The sequence below is a fragment of the Siphateles boraxobius genome, unplaced genomic scaffold (assembly GCF_051911475.1).
Source record: "Siphateles boraxobius isolate OS27281-9 unplaced genomic scaffold, OSU_SipBor_1 13, whole genome shotgun sequence".
NCBI classification, from domain to species: domain Eukaryota; kingdom Metazoa; phylum Chordata; class Actinopteri; order Cypriniformes; family Leuciscidae; genus Siphateles; species Siphateles boraxobius.
In genome coordinates this window covers 27,226,521-27,243,860 of record NW_027508733.1, presented here as the reverse complement: position 1 = coordinate 27,243,860, position 17,340 = coordinate 27,226,521, and the positions used below count along the sequence as shown (strand labels likewise).

Sequence of the window (17,340 nt, the reverse complement as noted above, 5' to 3'; positions counted from 1 at the left end):
CAAATATATCATGTCACTTTCAACATCTGAGATCCTCCTACATAAGCCATAACCAGGGATGCTCGAGAACCAGATCAGGGGATAGATATGATGGATCGCTCCATTCTGCTGCTCATATTTCTTTCCGGTAAGTTATTGTAACATTACAGATTAACTTTCAGAAAAATAGATGGTGAGCAGAGATTTTTAAGAAGGGCCACTCTCTCTCTATCTCTCTATATAGCTCTCATTATATTTATGTATTAACATAGCTCTCATCATACTGACATTAACAAACATAAAAATGCTGTTTTATAAATGTGTACACTGCAATTCAAAAGTTTGGGATAGGTAAGATTTTTTAATGTTTTAAAAGAAGTATCTTATGCTCAACAAGGCTGCATTTTATTTTTTTATTAAAAAATAATGATATTGATAATAATAAATATTATTACAATTTAAAATAACACTTTTCTATTTGAATATATTTTAAAATGTATTTTATTCCTGCAATCAAAGCTGAATTTTCAGCATCATTACTCCAGTTTTCAGTGTCACATGATCCTTCAGAAATCAGTCAGCTTTCAAAAGAACTCAAAAGAACAGCATTTATCTGAAATATAATGTTTTGTAACATTAGAAATGACTTTACTGCCAATTTTTATCAATTTAATGCATCCTTGTTGAATAAAAGATAAGAATAAAAACATTTTCATTCATCAAAGAATTCTTAAAAATCGTACTCAACTCATTTCAACATTGATAAGAATAATTTGTTTTTTGAGGAGCAAATCATCATATTAGAATTATTTCTGAAGGATCATGTGACACTGAAGACTGGAATAATGATGTTGAAAATTCAGCTTTGAATGCAGGAATAAATAAGTTATTTTAATAATATTTCACAATATTACTGTTTTTATTTATTTATTATTTTTAATCAAATAAATGCAGCCTTGGTGAGCATAAAAAACTTCTTTTAAAGATATTTTTAAAAAATCTCACCGATCCCAAACCTTTGAATGGCACTATGTTATATATTATTTTAGTGTGCAATTGATTCAATATCATGGCAAATATTCCAGAGCTAAAAAAATATATATTGAATCATTTAACAAAAACATGTTTGTGTAAAAGCAGATCCATCTCGATTTGACTAAATTACCTAGTTTGTTATTATTTTATAATTATATTAATATTTATTTGATTAAGGTTTAGGTGAGACATGTACATACATTTAAAGTTTTTTGAATGCCAAGACTTTAATAGCTTTTAATTTAATATCCCATTGAACTTGGCAATTTTTTTATTTTATTGGCTGACATCCTAATTTGGATTGTCCAGGTTAGGCTGATTTGCATGTGTCACGGTCATTTAAAGAATTATGTGCAGGAATTTCACTTGCAAATGACCTCAAGGTGCAGAGCTGTCATGGGGTGGTCTATCTCTATAGTATACTGTATACTGTACTTATTGGGCCAGGTAAAAAGCGGCCCACCCATAAATATATTGTCTTGGCCCTGTCTGGGAGCATCAACATAAACAACATAAACGGCAAATAAACTGTCTATAGGATAGAGCTTTCATTATTCAAAAGGCTTTACAAAACTATAGGCCTATTTGAAATCACATTGTACCAACAATTTTTTGCTGATCCTAATCAAATTGTTTCTTCTTTTTGAACAGCATTTACAAATGAGGTGTCACTACAGAATGTAACACAGATTGCTGAAAATGGAACAACTGCGAGTTCCTACGCAATTACTACTACACCTCTCACTACCACTACCGTCACTTCTCCAAACACCACAACATCTGCTACTACAACCATCCCGCCAACAACAACAAACACCACTACCACTACTACCACATCTACTACCACTCCTACATCTACTACCTCTCCAATTTTGTCTACGACCAATCCTACTACATCTACTACCATTCCTACCACTACTACCACTCCTACTACCACTACTACTGCCACTCCGACCACTCCTGCTACCACATCTACTACCACTACTACCACTCCTACTACCACTCCAAGTACCACTAATACCACTCCTACTACCACTCCTACTACCACTCCAACTACCACTACTACCATTCCTACTACAACTCCAACTACAACTACTACCATTCCAACTACCACTCCAACTACCACTCCAACTACCACTACTACCATTCCTACTACCACTCCAACTACCACTACTACCACTCCTACTACCATTACTACTGCCACTCCTACCACTCCTACTACTACCACTACTACCACCACTACTACCACTACTACCACTCCTACCACTCCTACTACTACCACTCCTACTACCACTCCAACTACCACTACTACCATTCCAACTACCACTCCAACTACCACTACTGCCATTCCTACTGCCATTCCTACTACCACTCCAACTACCACTACTACCACTCCTACTACCATTACTACTGCCACTCCTACCACTCCTACTACTACCACTACTACCACTCCTACCACTCCTGCTACTACCACTACTACCACTCCTACTACCACTACTACCAGTCCTACTACCATGTCTACTACCACTACCACGCCAACTACCACCTCATTAAGAGCTACGCCCACCCTTTCAACCACTTTGTCAACATCAATTATCATCCCTAACCTGCTTTTAACCACTCCTAATCCTACAGGTACGCATTGCAGAGGTGTTCTCTAAAACCACATGTCAAACTCAGCTCCTGGATGGTCACTGTCCTGCAGAATGTAGCTCCGACCAGCCCCAAAACACCTGCCTGGAAGTTTCTAGTAATCCCGAAGTCCTTGAATAGCTGGTCCAGGTGTGTTCAATTAAGGTTGGAGCTAAACTGGATAGGAACCCTCCAGGAACTGAGTTTGACATCCCTGTCTTAAAACCAGGCCTGTAAGACCATGGGTGCGTTTTAATCAGCTCCCGAGTTGTGAATCAGTATATCATGTACAGAAATCCGGGCACTGGTAAGGACCCTAGTCATATACACAATGGAACAATGATTACTCAATGTCCGGCGATGTGACTATGTGCAACGTCAACGTACAATGTTGTAGAACGTTACCGTTGGTATTAATCAACAACAGGCAGGACCGATATCTTTATAATATTATTTTTTATGCTGTGTAAACACGTTTTTCAGTTACATATCCTTACAACATTTCAGCCGAATATTAATTATAGATGTGTTCACTACCTGTCTAGCAATGTGTGTTTATGCTGACGTAGAATAAAAATGGTTTGTCTTTTCAAATCTTATAAATCAGTATATTGAGTTGGCTCTTGCGTTTTATGTTTCGTGCTTCAGGAATGTGACGTAATTTCTGGTAAGGGAGCATGGTGAGCATTAATGCTCCCTTTTTTTTTTGCGGTATACATTGTGGGATTTGTCAGGGAGCGAATGTTCCAGTGCACTGGAAGGATTTTGCGAGTCGCGACTGAGACAGCCCTTATAATGACCGACTCTCTGATCAGTGTCCTGACTACTGAACTCGGGAGCTGATCGAGATGCACCCCATTTCAAGTATTGGTCCAGGATGACGTTGAGTTGTTGACATAACAGTACCCGAAATGATTTTGTAGCAGGTATTACCTGTCCAGAGGAAACACTCAACGGTTTGACCTTTCCACTCACTGTGATCGGCCAGATTAATTATTCTACACAGCTATGCCCTCCAGGAACAACCAGTGGTATGTTATATTATTAAGTAAATAAATAAGCATGGTGTAGAATGCATAAGTAAACCCAATAAGTTTTACACTACTGTTCCAAAGTGTGGGATCAAAAAGATGTATTTATTTTTTAAAGAAATTAATACTTTTATTCAGCTAGGATGTATTAAATTGAAAAACTCAAAAGAAGTAGTAATACATTTATAATGTTACAAAATATTTCACTTTCAAGTAAAGGCTGTTCTTCTAACATTCTATCCATCAAAGAATCCTGAAAAAAGTATCATGATGTCCACAAAAAAAATTTAACTATTTTCAAAATGTATAATAATAAATGTTTCTTGAGCATCAAATCATCATATTAGAATGATTTCTGAAGGATCATGTGACACTGAAGACTGGAGTACCTGCAGCACAGGAATAAATAACATTTTAAAATGGAAAACACTTGTTAAAATTTTTTATAATATTTCACAATATTACTGTTTTTACTGTATTTTCGGTCAAATAAATCTAGCTTTTGTGAGCATTAGAGACTTCTTTTTGAAAAACAATAAAAATCTTCCCCCTAACTAATAAATGGTTGAATATGCCAAGCATATATGTGTGTGTGTGTGTGTGGCTTATATCACTAATTATAATGTTGACAAACTACACATTATTAGAAATGACTAAAACGCAAGCTGCATAATGTACCTATTTTTTTTTCTCAATAGAAATCGTATCTACATCTGTACAGTGATTTAACTTCATTTGTGTCAGAAGTACATACCAAAATATGCTAAACTGCAACTTTTTTAGTTTAGGTGTCATTTTTTGTTTTTGTTCTTAAGTTAACCTGTTTAACCCGTGTTGTATGTCTTTTATGTGTCCTTTAGCTGGTATTCCTATGGCTTCGGCTCAGTGTTTGAACTTCACACTCTTCCACGCATTTGGTGGACTTAAACTTCTGAACTGTGACTTGACCCTGGAGCTGTTCGAAAGCAAAGTCAACGTCTGTATTTACATTACATTACATTACAATCATTTTGAATGACAAAAGTTGATACTGCCAGTTTTGTTTTATTTTAGATATGTTGGGACAAGATGCACTTTGTTAAATATTATATGATATACATTTTTCAGGTCAAAATTGGCCTCTGTTCTATATATTTGTTTGTATTATTATATAAATATTTAATGGCAGTTTAATGGTTAGACTAAGTTTCATTACTGCTGGGAAACATACATTTCCCACACCAAAACATGGCGAGTATAATTGCAGTATAGTCCATGAAGTGAAATGTAAAACAAATTTGGTCACACTTTTTTTATGGTAATTATACATAAAGTACTAAGTTATAAAAATAATTGGCTATGTGTACTTACTGTAGGGTTAGTTGTGTGTAATTATGCATAATTTATATTTATTACTACAGTAACTGCATGTAACGTGTAACATGGACACTGTAAGTTAACTGCCTCTGCTTTACTGTAGTCATGATAGTCAATAGTTTGAACTCAGCCATTTTAAGTGCATTTTAATGTGCTTTTGATTAGACAACAGATTGACACAGTGGTTTTGATTTAGGTAACTCTGGAAGAAAATATGCATGTTGCCTCAAGTGTCCAGATGCTCACATCCAAACCTGAGCAGCTGACGTCCCAGAACATCACCTCTGCTGCTACGATTGTCCATAGCTTGCTGTCCTCCTCAGTGTTAAATGAGGCAAGAATCCTAGATGACTTTGAGCACATGTAGAAGCATTAAAGTGCCCCTATTATGCTATTTTAAAGGGTCCTAATTTTGTATTGGAGGTCTCCTACAACAGTTTTACAAGCATCAAAGTTAAAAAATCACTTTGATGTTCTCAAAATTGCACATCACCACTTTTTCTCAGAGTCCGTAAACAGTCATTCAAAGATTCAGTCTCTCCAAATCCCTTCTTTCCATGAGCCTGCTCTGCTCGGATTGGTCAGATGGTCCAGTCTGTTGTGATTGGTCTACTCTGCACTGATTGGTCAGATGGCCCAGTCTGTTGTGATTGGTTTACTCTGCTCTGATTGGTCAAATGGTCCAATCAGTGGTGATTGGTCAAATGGTCCAATCAGTGGTGATTGGTCTACTCTGCACTGATTGGTCAAATGGTCCAATAAGTGGTGATTGGTCTACTCTGCACTGATTGGTCAGACGGCCCAGTCTGTTGTGATTGGTCTACTCTGCTCTGATTGGTCAAATGGTCCAATCAGTGGTGATTGGTCTACTCTGCACTGATTGGTCAGACGGCCCAGTCTGTTGTGATTGGTCTACTCTGCTCTGATTGGTCAAATGGTCCAATCAGTGGTGATTGGTCTACTCTGCTCTGATTGCTCAGACGGCCCAGTCTGTTGTGATTGGTCTACAGGAAGTGAGACTGGATTTACTGATGACTCGTTTCAGCAGTTCAGAATCGATTCTTTCTTTTAGGAGACATGAAACTTTATTCATTGTGCACTTTGATCTTTGACATTTTGCAGAACTATTACATTCACAAACAGCTATATTACACATTGCATGAAAGGTAATATTCGAAAAAAGCATAATAGAGGTTCTTTAAAACATGTTAGTATGTTTGTCTGACAATGTTTGACTACAGCAAAATCGTTATGTATAGATGTAATATAAAATGTTTTTTATTGTACAGACAGTTGCAGTGTCAGCAATGGCCACCATCAGTCAGCTAATGCACACTGATAAAAAACAACACTCTGAAGACACTTATGATGCCCTTGAGAGGTATTTACACACTACACTTTATATCGAATACACTGATATTACAACAACAACAAAAAAAAGATGTTTTAACTGGTCAACCAAATGTAATTTTCTTGATCAGGTTAACCTCACATTTTAATGTTTATTTGAATTAAACATATTGAAAACAATATCAATGTACCCAACATAGTTGATGGGCAATTTATACACTTCTTGATAATAGGTGATTGGAGATAAGATATAGAGGATATTTACCATAATGTGTTCAAAATATAAGAAAATTATGCTGCTTTACATGGTTTGGGGTTAAAACATTTTTATTATTCAGGGGGGTGTTTGGTTAACATAGTTGTCCTTTTTTTTGCGGACATTAATAACATGAAATATTTTCTTATTTGAAATTAAATGAATTTTAATCTCAATCTATTTTTAGATTGTAGAAAAAAAGATAATCTTGACCTCTTTTAACTAAAGACATTTCAAAAGTCGGACAGTGATTTTTTAAAAACTTTTATTTATTTATTTTTCATTTGGATGGATGTTTTTAACTTTTTCATGTGCATTATATCTGTAGACTCACTAAGACTTTGGAGGATTTTGCTTTAAACGTTAGTAGCATGAACTCTAGTGCACTGGTGCAGCCAAACCTAGCGGTGCAACATATCAAGTTGTCAAATTGGACCCCGGAAGTGCAATTCTACGCTCAAACAGGTCAGAGCAGAAACATAAAAACCAAATAAAGCTTCACATGTAACTTTTATATCTTTATTGATATTAGAAAGACATTTCTACTTCCTAAACTAAGCTGCATTTCACTAGGACTGTCAGAGAAATTTACTCCTGAAGGAATAGGTCTGGGTGCAGACGCTGCTAACATGACATCCCATTCAGGACGTCCCGTTGATCTCATGTTAACTATCAAACTACAAAACAATTCCCAGAAAGATTGGGGTACCGTTTATGTCTCTGTTGTTGTTGCTCTTGATTTGAGGAACATAATTAAACTCAACGTTTTGAATAAATTTGTCTCCTTCCCTGTAGGCAACAAAAATCTAAGTATTGGAGTGGTGCTTTATGAAAACGACCGTTTTTTCAACTCAAAACGGTTTAATAGCCAACTAGATACGAAGAGAAGGGTGGTCTCTGCTAGCCTCACAGACAAAAGCTTGCTTGATAACGTGGAGTTCGCCATTAGGCCCAAGGTAAGTGAGCGTAAACTCATAATGATTACATTACATATAGCGGCTTCTCTGAATCACTCATGTTACCAGTCAATAAAACACCTACACATGGAATAACTGTACAGTTAGCCTTTCGTTATCACAAAATAAACCCTGTCAGCGTTATGAGGATCAGGAATGACCGGTTTGCATACTATCCTCCTAATTTTGCTTAGACTTGCCCAGAAAATAAATCAATTAACATGAACTATGGATTATAAAAAAAGTAATATTGTGAAATATTATTACAATTTACTGCAAATCTGAATTTTCAGCATCATTACTCCAGTCTTCAGTGACATATGATCCTTCAGGAATCATTCTAATATGATGATTTGCTGCTCAAGAAACATTTCTGATTATTATCAATGTTGACAACACTTGCGCTGCTTAATATTTTTGTGGAACCGCAATACACTGCCATTCTAAAGTTTGGGGAAAGAAAGAATATATGAGTAACAATTTTCTTTATTTTACTGTGTCTCTGTTACACATATAGCATGTACTTACAATAGTAATAACATTAACATTACGCAACACAATTTATTGATGAATTGCATTATAAAATATATTAAAATAGAAAACATTTCTTTTAAATTGTAATAATACTTCACAATATTACTGTATTTTTCATCAAATAAAGAGAAGAGATTTCTTCCAAAAACATGAAAAACTCTTAATTATTCCAAGCTTCTGATGGTGCACACACAGATTTTTTTTTAAATATGTTTATGTTTTTAGAATATATCCAGCTTGACACTTGGCGACTTTGCATGTGTGTTTTGGGACTACGCTCATAGAGACTGGAGAACAGAGGGGTGCGTCAAAATACAAGATCCCAGTGGTGTCCAGTGTAAATGCAACCACACCACCAACTTTGCAGTTCTAATGGTTAGTTTAACATGTGTTAAAGAAACTACTGAAAATTTACTCTAAAACCTATAGTGATCTCCCATAGATAGGCTGAGTAACTAAAGTGCAACATTACTTCCTGTGGAAACTTTCTAAGTAAAGGACACAGACAAGACTCATATTTGATGTCGAGAATCTGTCGTTAGCATGATGCTAAGCTAACACAATTTGTTATGTTAACTTTCCTATAATGTGGTAGTAAAAATACACAGAACACTTGAATATAAATGAACTATATCAACTATCAAGATTTCTCTCTCCTTTTTGTAGAGCTTTAGAGCAGACTATAATTATTCTGAGGCTTTAAACTGGATCAGTATTGTGGGATGCAGTCTGTCAATTGTGGGTTTGTTCCTCACTACAGTTTATCAAATTAAGACCAGGTATGTACTAAAGCACTGGATACATTTAAAGATTATTAGTAATAATATAGTAATACTCTTGTACTTTGATACCAACCTACTACATAATCACCATATTCATATACTGTAATATTCAAATGGTAATCAAGGTAGATTTATTTTGAAATAAATTGCTATCTTGTTTTTGAGAGAGTATATCTTGAATCAAATATTTTGCTTATTTCGCAATTATGCATTTACTTTTTTAAAGCACAAATCTAACTCATTTTAGTGAAAATAACATTTTACCAATAAGATGAGAGAAAATTCTACAAAAATAAATTAAAATACATTCTAGTATATTGCATCGTTTTACTTCATGTTATTATTGTTATTATTATTTATTTTTTTGTAGATGCACAATATACCATATTCGCATTATAAAGGAACCATATTAGATTACAGCAACCTGGCATTAACCACACACTTAAAGGTGCAATGTGTAATATTTAGGAAGATCTGTTGACATAAATGCAATATCATATACATAACTATGTTTTCAGTGATGCATAAAGACCTTACTTAATGAACCGTTATGTTTTAATTACCTTAGAATGAGCAGTTTCTATCTACATACACCGCGGGTCCTCTTACATTGAAATGCGCCGACATGTTTCTACAGGAGCCCTAAACGGACAAACACATTTCGTTACTATGTTGTTCTTTGTGCAAGGAAGCAAGTTTAGTTCAGCGAATAAAACACTGACACAATGATGTACAAGTAACAATAATATGTGCAATGACATAATGTTTTACTGAATAATAAAGTAAACATAATTTCTTAATTTATCCTTGTAAAGAAACCTTATTGCTGAACTGGCTCCTCTCTGCTGTCTCAAATGACGACATCATCTCCTGTCTGCCACCGCAACTTCTGTTGGTTGCAGTTAGTAACCTCACCACTAGATGCCGTTGAAAATCACACACTGCACCTTTAAAGTAAATTTAAACACAAATTGCTAAATGTAATATCTCAAAGTGAATTCACTAGCATTTAAAACAATTCATTTTAGATTTTTAGGTGTTTCATTTTTTAATTATCTGGACAAAATAATATAGATTTTAACATCAGGCATGCATTAGTTATCAACCTTAATCGTAACCATAACTATCAGCTCACAAGTATCAGCCAGAATTTAATATTTGTGCATTGACAATAATTTTTACTGGAAAACAAGACGGATAGGAAAAACTTTTTTTTTCAGTGTATTTCCTTTCTATCATGTCTAGCCAACTAATGGTATTTCCATGGTTCTGGTTTGTGAAACAGGCAAAATATAAAGAGTGTCCTCTTAACCCCCCCCCCCCCCCCCCCCCCATATCAAATAAACTTAATTCTTTACAACTCTACAGGAAACTGAGAGGAGCCAACTCCACTACGCTCTTAGTGAACATCTGTTTGTGCATGACCACCTATTACCTGCTGTTCATTTTTGGAATCAACAACCCCGTCCAGAGCTCAAAGGCCTCTGTTTCAGAGCAGAATGTTATTCCTCCTTCAGATATGCAACAGAAGGTCGATCAGGGTCCTTGTACGGCGATCACAGCTCTGCTGCAGTACTTCCTGCTTGCCACGTTTGCCTGGAACATCATGTATGCGGCTCACGTGTTTTTCCTCATCAGAAACGCCCTCAATGGTCCACCACAAGGTTTCCGCACCATCGCCATGACAGCTGGCTGGGGTACACTTAATAAAACACTGATATTAAAAGACATGACACTTTGATTATGTCTGCATAACTGTAAACAAAGATATAGTATTAAATAGGCTATGTTATATATTTAGCCTACTTGTATTTTAAAATTCTGGATGTTCAGAATTCAGTCCATTTTTCAGGAGCAATAAGCAGACAAATATGCAAGTCCGTTCAGTTCGGGGGCATTGTTTACGTTCAGTGCCTCCAAAATGGCCGACTTACGGATTGATGACGTGTTGTGAAAACCCTCTATTTAAGATTCACTTAAAAGCGAGTAACCCAATCTATTAAATGTAGAAATGAGCATGCGGATAATAGGCTAACATTTAATCATTTTGATCAATTATAATGTCTTAGGTCTGCCTGCTGTTATTGTCGGCATTTCGCTGGCCACAACCTACAGCTTTAAGGACCCTTCAGGTTATCGACAAGAAGAGTTGTAAGTGAAAAATCATTTTGCTTTATCCAAGCTATTTCCTGTGACTGAGCTAGACTTCTGATTCATTGATCGCTATAGTTTAGCCTAACTAAAAGAATAACAAAGTGCAGGAAAAAAAAAAACGGAATGGTAAAACTAGTTTTGCAACTAAGGGTGTTTATGATTACAATAATACATTTTAAATGATATGATAAAGAACAGTTTGCAACATCAAGCAGCATAACAGAGTGTACAGTGTACACTCAAGTGTACAGCCAAAATAAGTGTAAGCGGAGACGAGAGTTGGGTATAAAGGCTCGGTTATACTCCAGTCTGGACGCGTACATGGACAGCAAGGACGCCGACTTCTTGTTTTTATACTGTCTGCTGGTCCGCTCGCTGAACACGCTCCACGCATGCGTAGTAGATCAGCTAGATCGGCTTTTTCCAGCGCTTTCGCGGTTTTAACCTATAGTGACCGCGCATACTTGTCCGTGTGGTTACAAAAAATGGGAGGCACGCGGATGTCCGCAAGGAGCCTCCGTGCACACCCTCCAATGACGATTTTTACGTCACGCGGACACTCGCGCACTTACGGACGCGGAAAGTATAACACTAGCTTCCCTCTCCGCCGTGCGCGCGCTACACGGTTTGGAGCACAGACTCTTCTGTCTCGCATGCACGCTCTTGCTCGCTTGCTCTAGATTCCGGGATATTTTAACTGATTTGCGGGCATCAGGGAGCCGCTATCAATATGCGGGAGACTCCCGGAACTTCCGGAGACTTGGGATGTCTGCAATATTAAATTACGGAAAGAACTGAGTTTCACTTTGTAGTGTATTCTTGTAGTTTTAATAGGTTTTCAAAGTAACTTGAAAGTAAAGTAATTAGTAATCTTATTACTTTTTTCATGCAGTAATGTAATCAAATTACAATTTTAAAGTAGTAATTAGTAATTTGTAGTGGATTACTTTTTTTTAGTAACTTACCCAACACTGGCGGAGACACCGGAGCGCCTCGCACATTCAAGTTACAAAAGCGGCATTTTGAATTTTTAACAGGAATGAAAGCGAGGCTGTGAGGGATAGATATACATCTCTTCAGTGGGTTGCAATTTTATTGAATATGTTTTGATCTGTTCTGCTGACGAAATGCTGCAAAAAGTATCTTTCCAGAAAATTTCAGTAGACAAAAAAAATCCAGACAACATGAGCTGTATAAAATTACAAGTGATCTAGGAGCTTTACAGCTTTCTGGTCCTCTTCCTCTTACTTACCTATTACTTACACATCCCAGTATTTCTCGTTCTCTCTGTCCTGTTTTAGCTGTTGGTTGGCGTCTCTGGACAAGGTGGGAACGTTTGATCCGAAGCGGCCGATGTTGTGGGGTTTCTTGCTCCCTCTAGCGGTCATGTTGTGTTTTAACACAGCTCTGCTTGTTTACTTCTCTCGAACCATCTGCTGTGCAAATCCCAACCTGAAGAGGTACGTAACTGAACCATAAACGAATCAAGTCAGAGGTTATGAAGTTAGGAAGAGGTGTAATTCTCAGAGCTTTGATGTTTAATGGCAACATAATATTTGCAGTTCAATAAAAGTTAATATTGTCTATATTATTTTTTTGGTTCTTTAGCTCACGAACCACTCCTTTAAAGAAAAAGATTTTGAGTAGTTTCTCTCTGGCTGTGGTGCTTGGTTTGTCCTGGGTCATTGGTTACTTTGTGCTCATCACCCATGACAAAACACTCTACATCATTCTCAGTGTCATCTTCTGTCTCTGCAATACAACACAGGTGTGTTATTACACTGTTAATAATATTTTTGATACATTATTAACAGTAAGGACAGTACATTTTTATTGGATTTATTCAAGCTGTCTTGCATTGTTTGGTGACTGATGACCAATTTTTCTGTCCTTCAAAGGGTGTTCAGATTTTCTTTTTATTTACACTGAAGTCTTTTCTAAAGACGAGAGCTCAATATAATCTGGATTCTAAGACTGAATCGAGGGGAGAGCCTTAAAACATTGAAAATGGACACAAAAATCCAAGGACAAGACAAGATTGCAGAAGATTCCCTTTGTCTGCTGACATTTATTTTAGTTCAGTTTAATATTATTTACATGATTAAATTATCTCATATACTCTCATTAGGTAATGCACAGGTTGATTGTTCTTAAAAATGTAAATCATTTCAACCTAAATTACATTAAATTAATTAGTTGTACCTTGTATGACTTATAAAAAAAGTTTAACTTATTTTGATTAGTTAAGCAATGTAAAAGCATATGTTGTCATTACTTTTTGATCACATAATTTTTTACAGTGCTTAGTAAAATTTAGATATTATAATATAACATAATATGCAAACAGTCTTTTCAAAAACTTTACTTTAGTCTTTGATTTATATCAGACTTGCTTTAGGACAAATTATGGATTTCAATTTTCTTACCGTTTATTAAAAAAAGTTTATTTGAAAATATGTTTGTTTTATTTATTCTTTACTGCTCTCAAGGCTCAGCGATGGTGAAAAAATATATAACTACAGTTTATAGTGTTATTTGTCAAATGTGGATGCTTAACATAATGATTCGGTAAAGTAAGGAGATAAGGACAAAGGAAGCTTTTCATAGGATTAGGAAGTCTTCCTACTTCGTAAAGTCAAGCCTTGTTCAAATTTAATCTGTCAGTAATGTTAGGTTGATTGGAAATGTGGCTGTTCATATATACATATCTTTTTTTTTACAAATATGGTCCCACTTTTATTTCATGTCCACATGTCTTTACTTGCATAAGAAAATGTTTGGTACAATGTCCTCATTGTGTTCATGTTTTATCTTGCTTTTGAGGTGGGATACAGGTAAAGTTAGGTACGCTAATCATTACATAAAAATGCATTCATACTTGTAGAAAGTAAAAAAAAAAAGTTTCATTTTTTTATTCCTCTACACATCATTCATGAGTTTCCGCATTAAATATGTTGACAGCATTAAATGGCATTAATGGATTCTTGAGCTTTCAGTTTCAAGACACAATATCCCTTCATAATATTGAATGTGTGTTTTGGAGATGCCCTGAAAAAGATTGGTAAGATATATGTGCTGTGCCTGTGTGAATAACACAGAATTATATGTAATATACTGTTCTCTTACAAGAGTATCTCTCGTACTGCGTAATATCTTGCGCTATGGGGAAAACCTCTTTTCTACGAGATATTGAAGCTGAAAATTATCCTTAATTTTGAATTAATGTAAAACGCTGTGCAGCAGTATGCAGATATAGGCAGGACGGCTCGCGTGCCTATTGGCTGCCCTGCGGCAACAGCAGCAGCCTATCGAGAGAGGCGCTGCGTGACACCATCCTATGGGGGCATTTCGCGCCCATTTTAGTCATGTCCCGCAAGAAAAGGCGCAATCTCGCCCTATAAATATAGCTCGATAAGGCTGGTACACTGATTTTCATCTCTTCAGCGAAGCATCACGCATCGCTGGATCCGGAGTGAGAAGCAACGCCGTCTGAGGACAAGCACACAGCGGGACGAGCCTTTGTGTCTGAAGTCGCTGGCACCGCTGCCTTTAGCCGCCGTACCTGCTACGCTTTCCGGCGTTATATCCTTTCATTACTGTGTGTGTGTGTTCGCCGCTGCGACACACATTTTTTCACTGTCTCTCTCTCTGCTAAAAGAGCTGCGTCTTTTTCAAGATGCAAAGATCCTGCGGCTCGTGCCGAGCCACACTCAGCGACGGGGACCGTCATGTCATCTGCGTTTCCTGCCTGGGTGAGGATCATGCGGCTCTCGCTCTCGTCGACGGCGGATGCCCTCACTGTGAGCTACTGCCTATGGTGACTCTGAGGACTCGCCTGGCATCCTTCTCAGAGCCTGCACTTCAGCCCGCCGTAGCGCTGCGCCACAAAAAGCGCCGTGCCCAGCGCGGCCCCGAGCCTTCTCCTGCCCGCCAAAGCTCGCCGGTTCGCCCGCCAGCTTCGCCGGCATCGCTCGAGTCCCTCCCCGACGGACAGCGGCCGCCGTCCGCCGCCGCTTCCGCCATTGAGGTCGACGAAACAACCGAGGTCTGTTCTCTCCTGGCATCAGATAGTATGGAATGGGCGAGCTCTGTGGACCTCCCCTTTGCTAGCCGCGAGCCTTCTGGAAAACGAGCCGGCATTGAATCAGAGCTGATGCGTCTGCTCTCTCAAGCCGTCGACAACCTTGGCATCAACTGGGAGGCGCCCGCGCAGCCTGCGCGCAACCGACTGGACGGATGCTTCCTCAAAGAGGACCACTCGCCGTCACAATCCAGGCCCGCGCCTTTTCTTCCTGAGCTTCACGAAGAAGTCGCGAGGTCCTGGGGCGCCCCCCTCTCGGCCAGGGTGCGTACCTCTGTCTCGGCTGTATTCTCCACTGTGGACGGTGCGAAAGACAGAGGATACCTTTCTCTTGCCCCAGTGGAAGCAGCGGTAGCTTCCCATCTCTGCCCGCCCTCTGCTGGATGGCGAGCGCAGACGACGCTACCATCTAAAGCCTGCCGAGTGACGTCAACCATGCACGATCGAACTTACACCGCCGCCGGGCAAGCCGCGTCAGCTTTACACACAATGGCCATCTTGCAGATCTTCCAGGCCGACCTTCTCCGAAAAATGGACCAGGAAGGCGGTGAATCGATCTGCGTTGCAGATTTGCGGAGCGCAACAGACCTGGCTCTACACGCCACAAAATCAGCTGCACAGGCCATTGGGCGGAATATGGCCTCTCTCACCGTGGCTGAGAGACATCTGTGGTTGATGCTGTCTGAAATGACTGAAGCGGAGCGCTCTGTATTCCTCGACGCGCCCATTTCGTCAGCTGGCCTCTTCGGATCTGCCGTCAAAGATTTCACGGACAGATTCATGGAGGTTCAAAAGACATCACAGGCTATGAAGCCCTTCCTTCCGAAGCGCTCTAGTTCCGCAGCAGGTCACTCTAAACAGCCGCCTGCCCGGAGCTCCCAGCCTCAACCCACACAACCCGCCGCCGCTGCTTCTCAACGCCGCCAGGCCCGAGAACAGAGACCGCGCTCTCGCTCTGCTGGACACCCTCCCCTCAGCGCGGGCTCCGGCCGAGGATTGAAATCAAGCCCGAGGTCTCAAAGCCTTCTTAGCCTCTCTGGGAAAGCGACGGTGTTCAAATCCCGCTGCAGCCGGATTTTCACCGAAACGTTTCGCTCGTCCAGTTCCATGCAATGTGACTGTTCCAGCGTATTTAGCAGTCAACAAGCCGGTCCATTTACCCGCTTGCCTGCACACAAAAGCCGTTTTTACGGCTACCCAGATAAATCCAATAAAGAGTGTATTTTCTGGTGTTCCGGCCACGGCCGACGGTGTTATGAGTGTTGTAAGAATGCCCACGTCTCAGTGCCCATTCCCACACACAGACACAGCCCATCACAATACAGGGCTAGCACAAATAAAATCGACTCATGTCGATTGTGCAAGAAATGTAGTGTACGTGCCCACAATACAGTGCCCACAAACACTACACGAAACATGTCCCACGGTTTCTGTAAAAACGAAACCAACACATATTCAATCGGCGCGAGCCGACAGTGTTCTCACTGCAGTGAGTGTGCCCGCTATCCCGCGCCCACATTCCCGCACAGACATGCCGAACACCACGGGGCTCGTCCCGCTCACCTTCTCTCCACAACCTGTCAGAGAGAAGCCGAGCGCGGTCGGGCTGCCCGCTGTGATCAGCGCACCCCCCGCCTCGAACACTGCACGCTATGCCGCGGCCAGAGCCCAGATTTCATTCTACCTCTAGCTATTCGCGCAGATGCGTGGGCAAAGCTTCCCGGGGTATCAAAATGGGTGCTGAACATTATAAAAAGAGGCTATTCGCTGCAGTTCACTCGACGCCCCCGCCTTTGCGCAGCGCGAGTCGAAACGACGGTAAAAAACGAAGTATCTCATCTACTTCGAGCCGAGATAGCGAAACTACTGAGCAAAGGGGCTATAGAACCTTTATCTCAGGCTCAGAGCGACGGGGGTGTATACAGCAGGTATTTTCTGGTACCGAAAAAAGACGGGGGTCTCAGACCCATTCTAGATCTGCGACGGCTGAACAAAACGCTCATGAAGCGCCAGTTCAGAATGATTACAACCAGGAAAATCCTAGTGCGAGTTCGCCAGGAGGACTGGTTCATGTCAATAGATCTGAAAGACGCCTATTTTCAAATACAAATAGCGTCACGTCACAGGCAATTCTTGAGATTCGCCTTCAAGGGCCAGGCATACCAATACAAAGTCCTGCCGTTCGGCCTGTCCC

The 17,340-nt window shown here is 39.4% G+C and overlaps 1 protein-coding gene across 2 annotated transcripts; it reads left to right on the top strand.

Annotated features, from left to right (window-relative positions):
* Positions 1-6,326: 6,326 nt before the first annotated feature.
* LOC143736201 (adhesion G-protein coupled receptor G7-like) lies at positions 6,327-13,519 on the top strand. 2 transcript variants are annotated; one of them, XM_077226862.1, is made up of 11 exons: positions 6,327-6,414; positions 6,968-7,104; positions 7,213-7,344; positions 7,435-7,595; positions 8,355-8,504; positions 8,796-8,908; positions 10,280-10,608; positions 10,981-11,062; positions 12,367-12,525; positions 12,674-12,833; positions 12,964-13,519. In XM_077226862.1, exons 1-11 carry the CDS (start codon positions 6,341-6,343, stop codon positions 13,060-13,062), a joined length of 1,596 nt encoding a protein of 531 aa, XP_077082977.1. In that variant the 5' UTR covers positions 6,327-6,340; the 3' UTR covers positions 13,063-13,519. The 2 variants fall into 2 exon arrangements, with proteins under 2 accessions (XP_077082977.1, XP_077082978.1); XM_077226863.1 differs by lacking the exon at positions 8,355-8,504 and having other exon boundaries at positions 12,964-13,258.
* Positions 13,520-17,340: the final 3,821 nt, after the last annotated feature.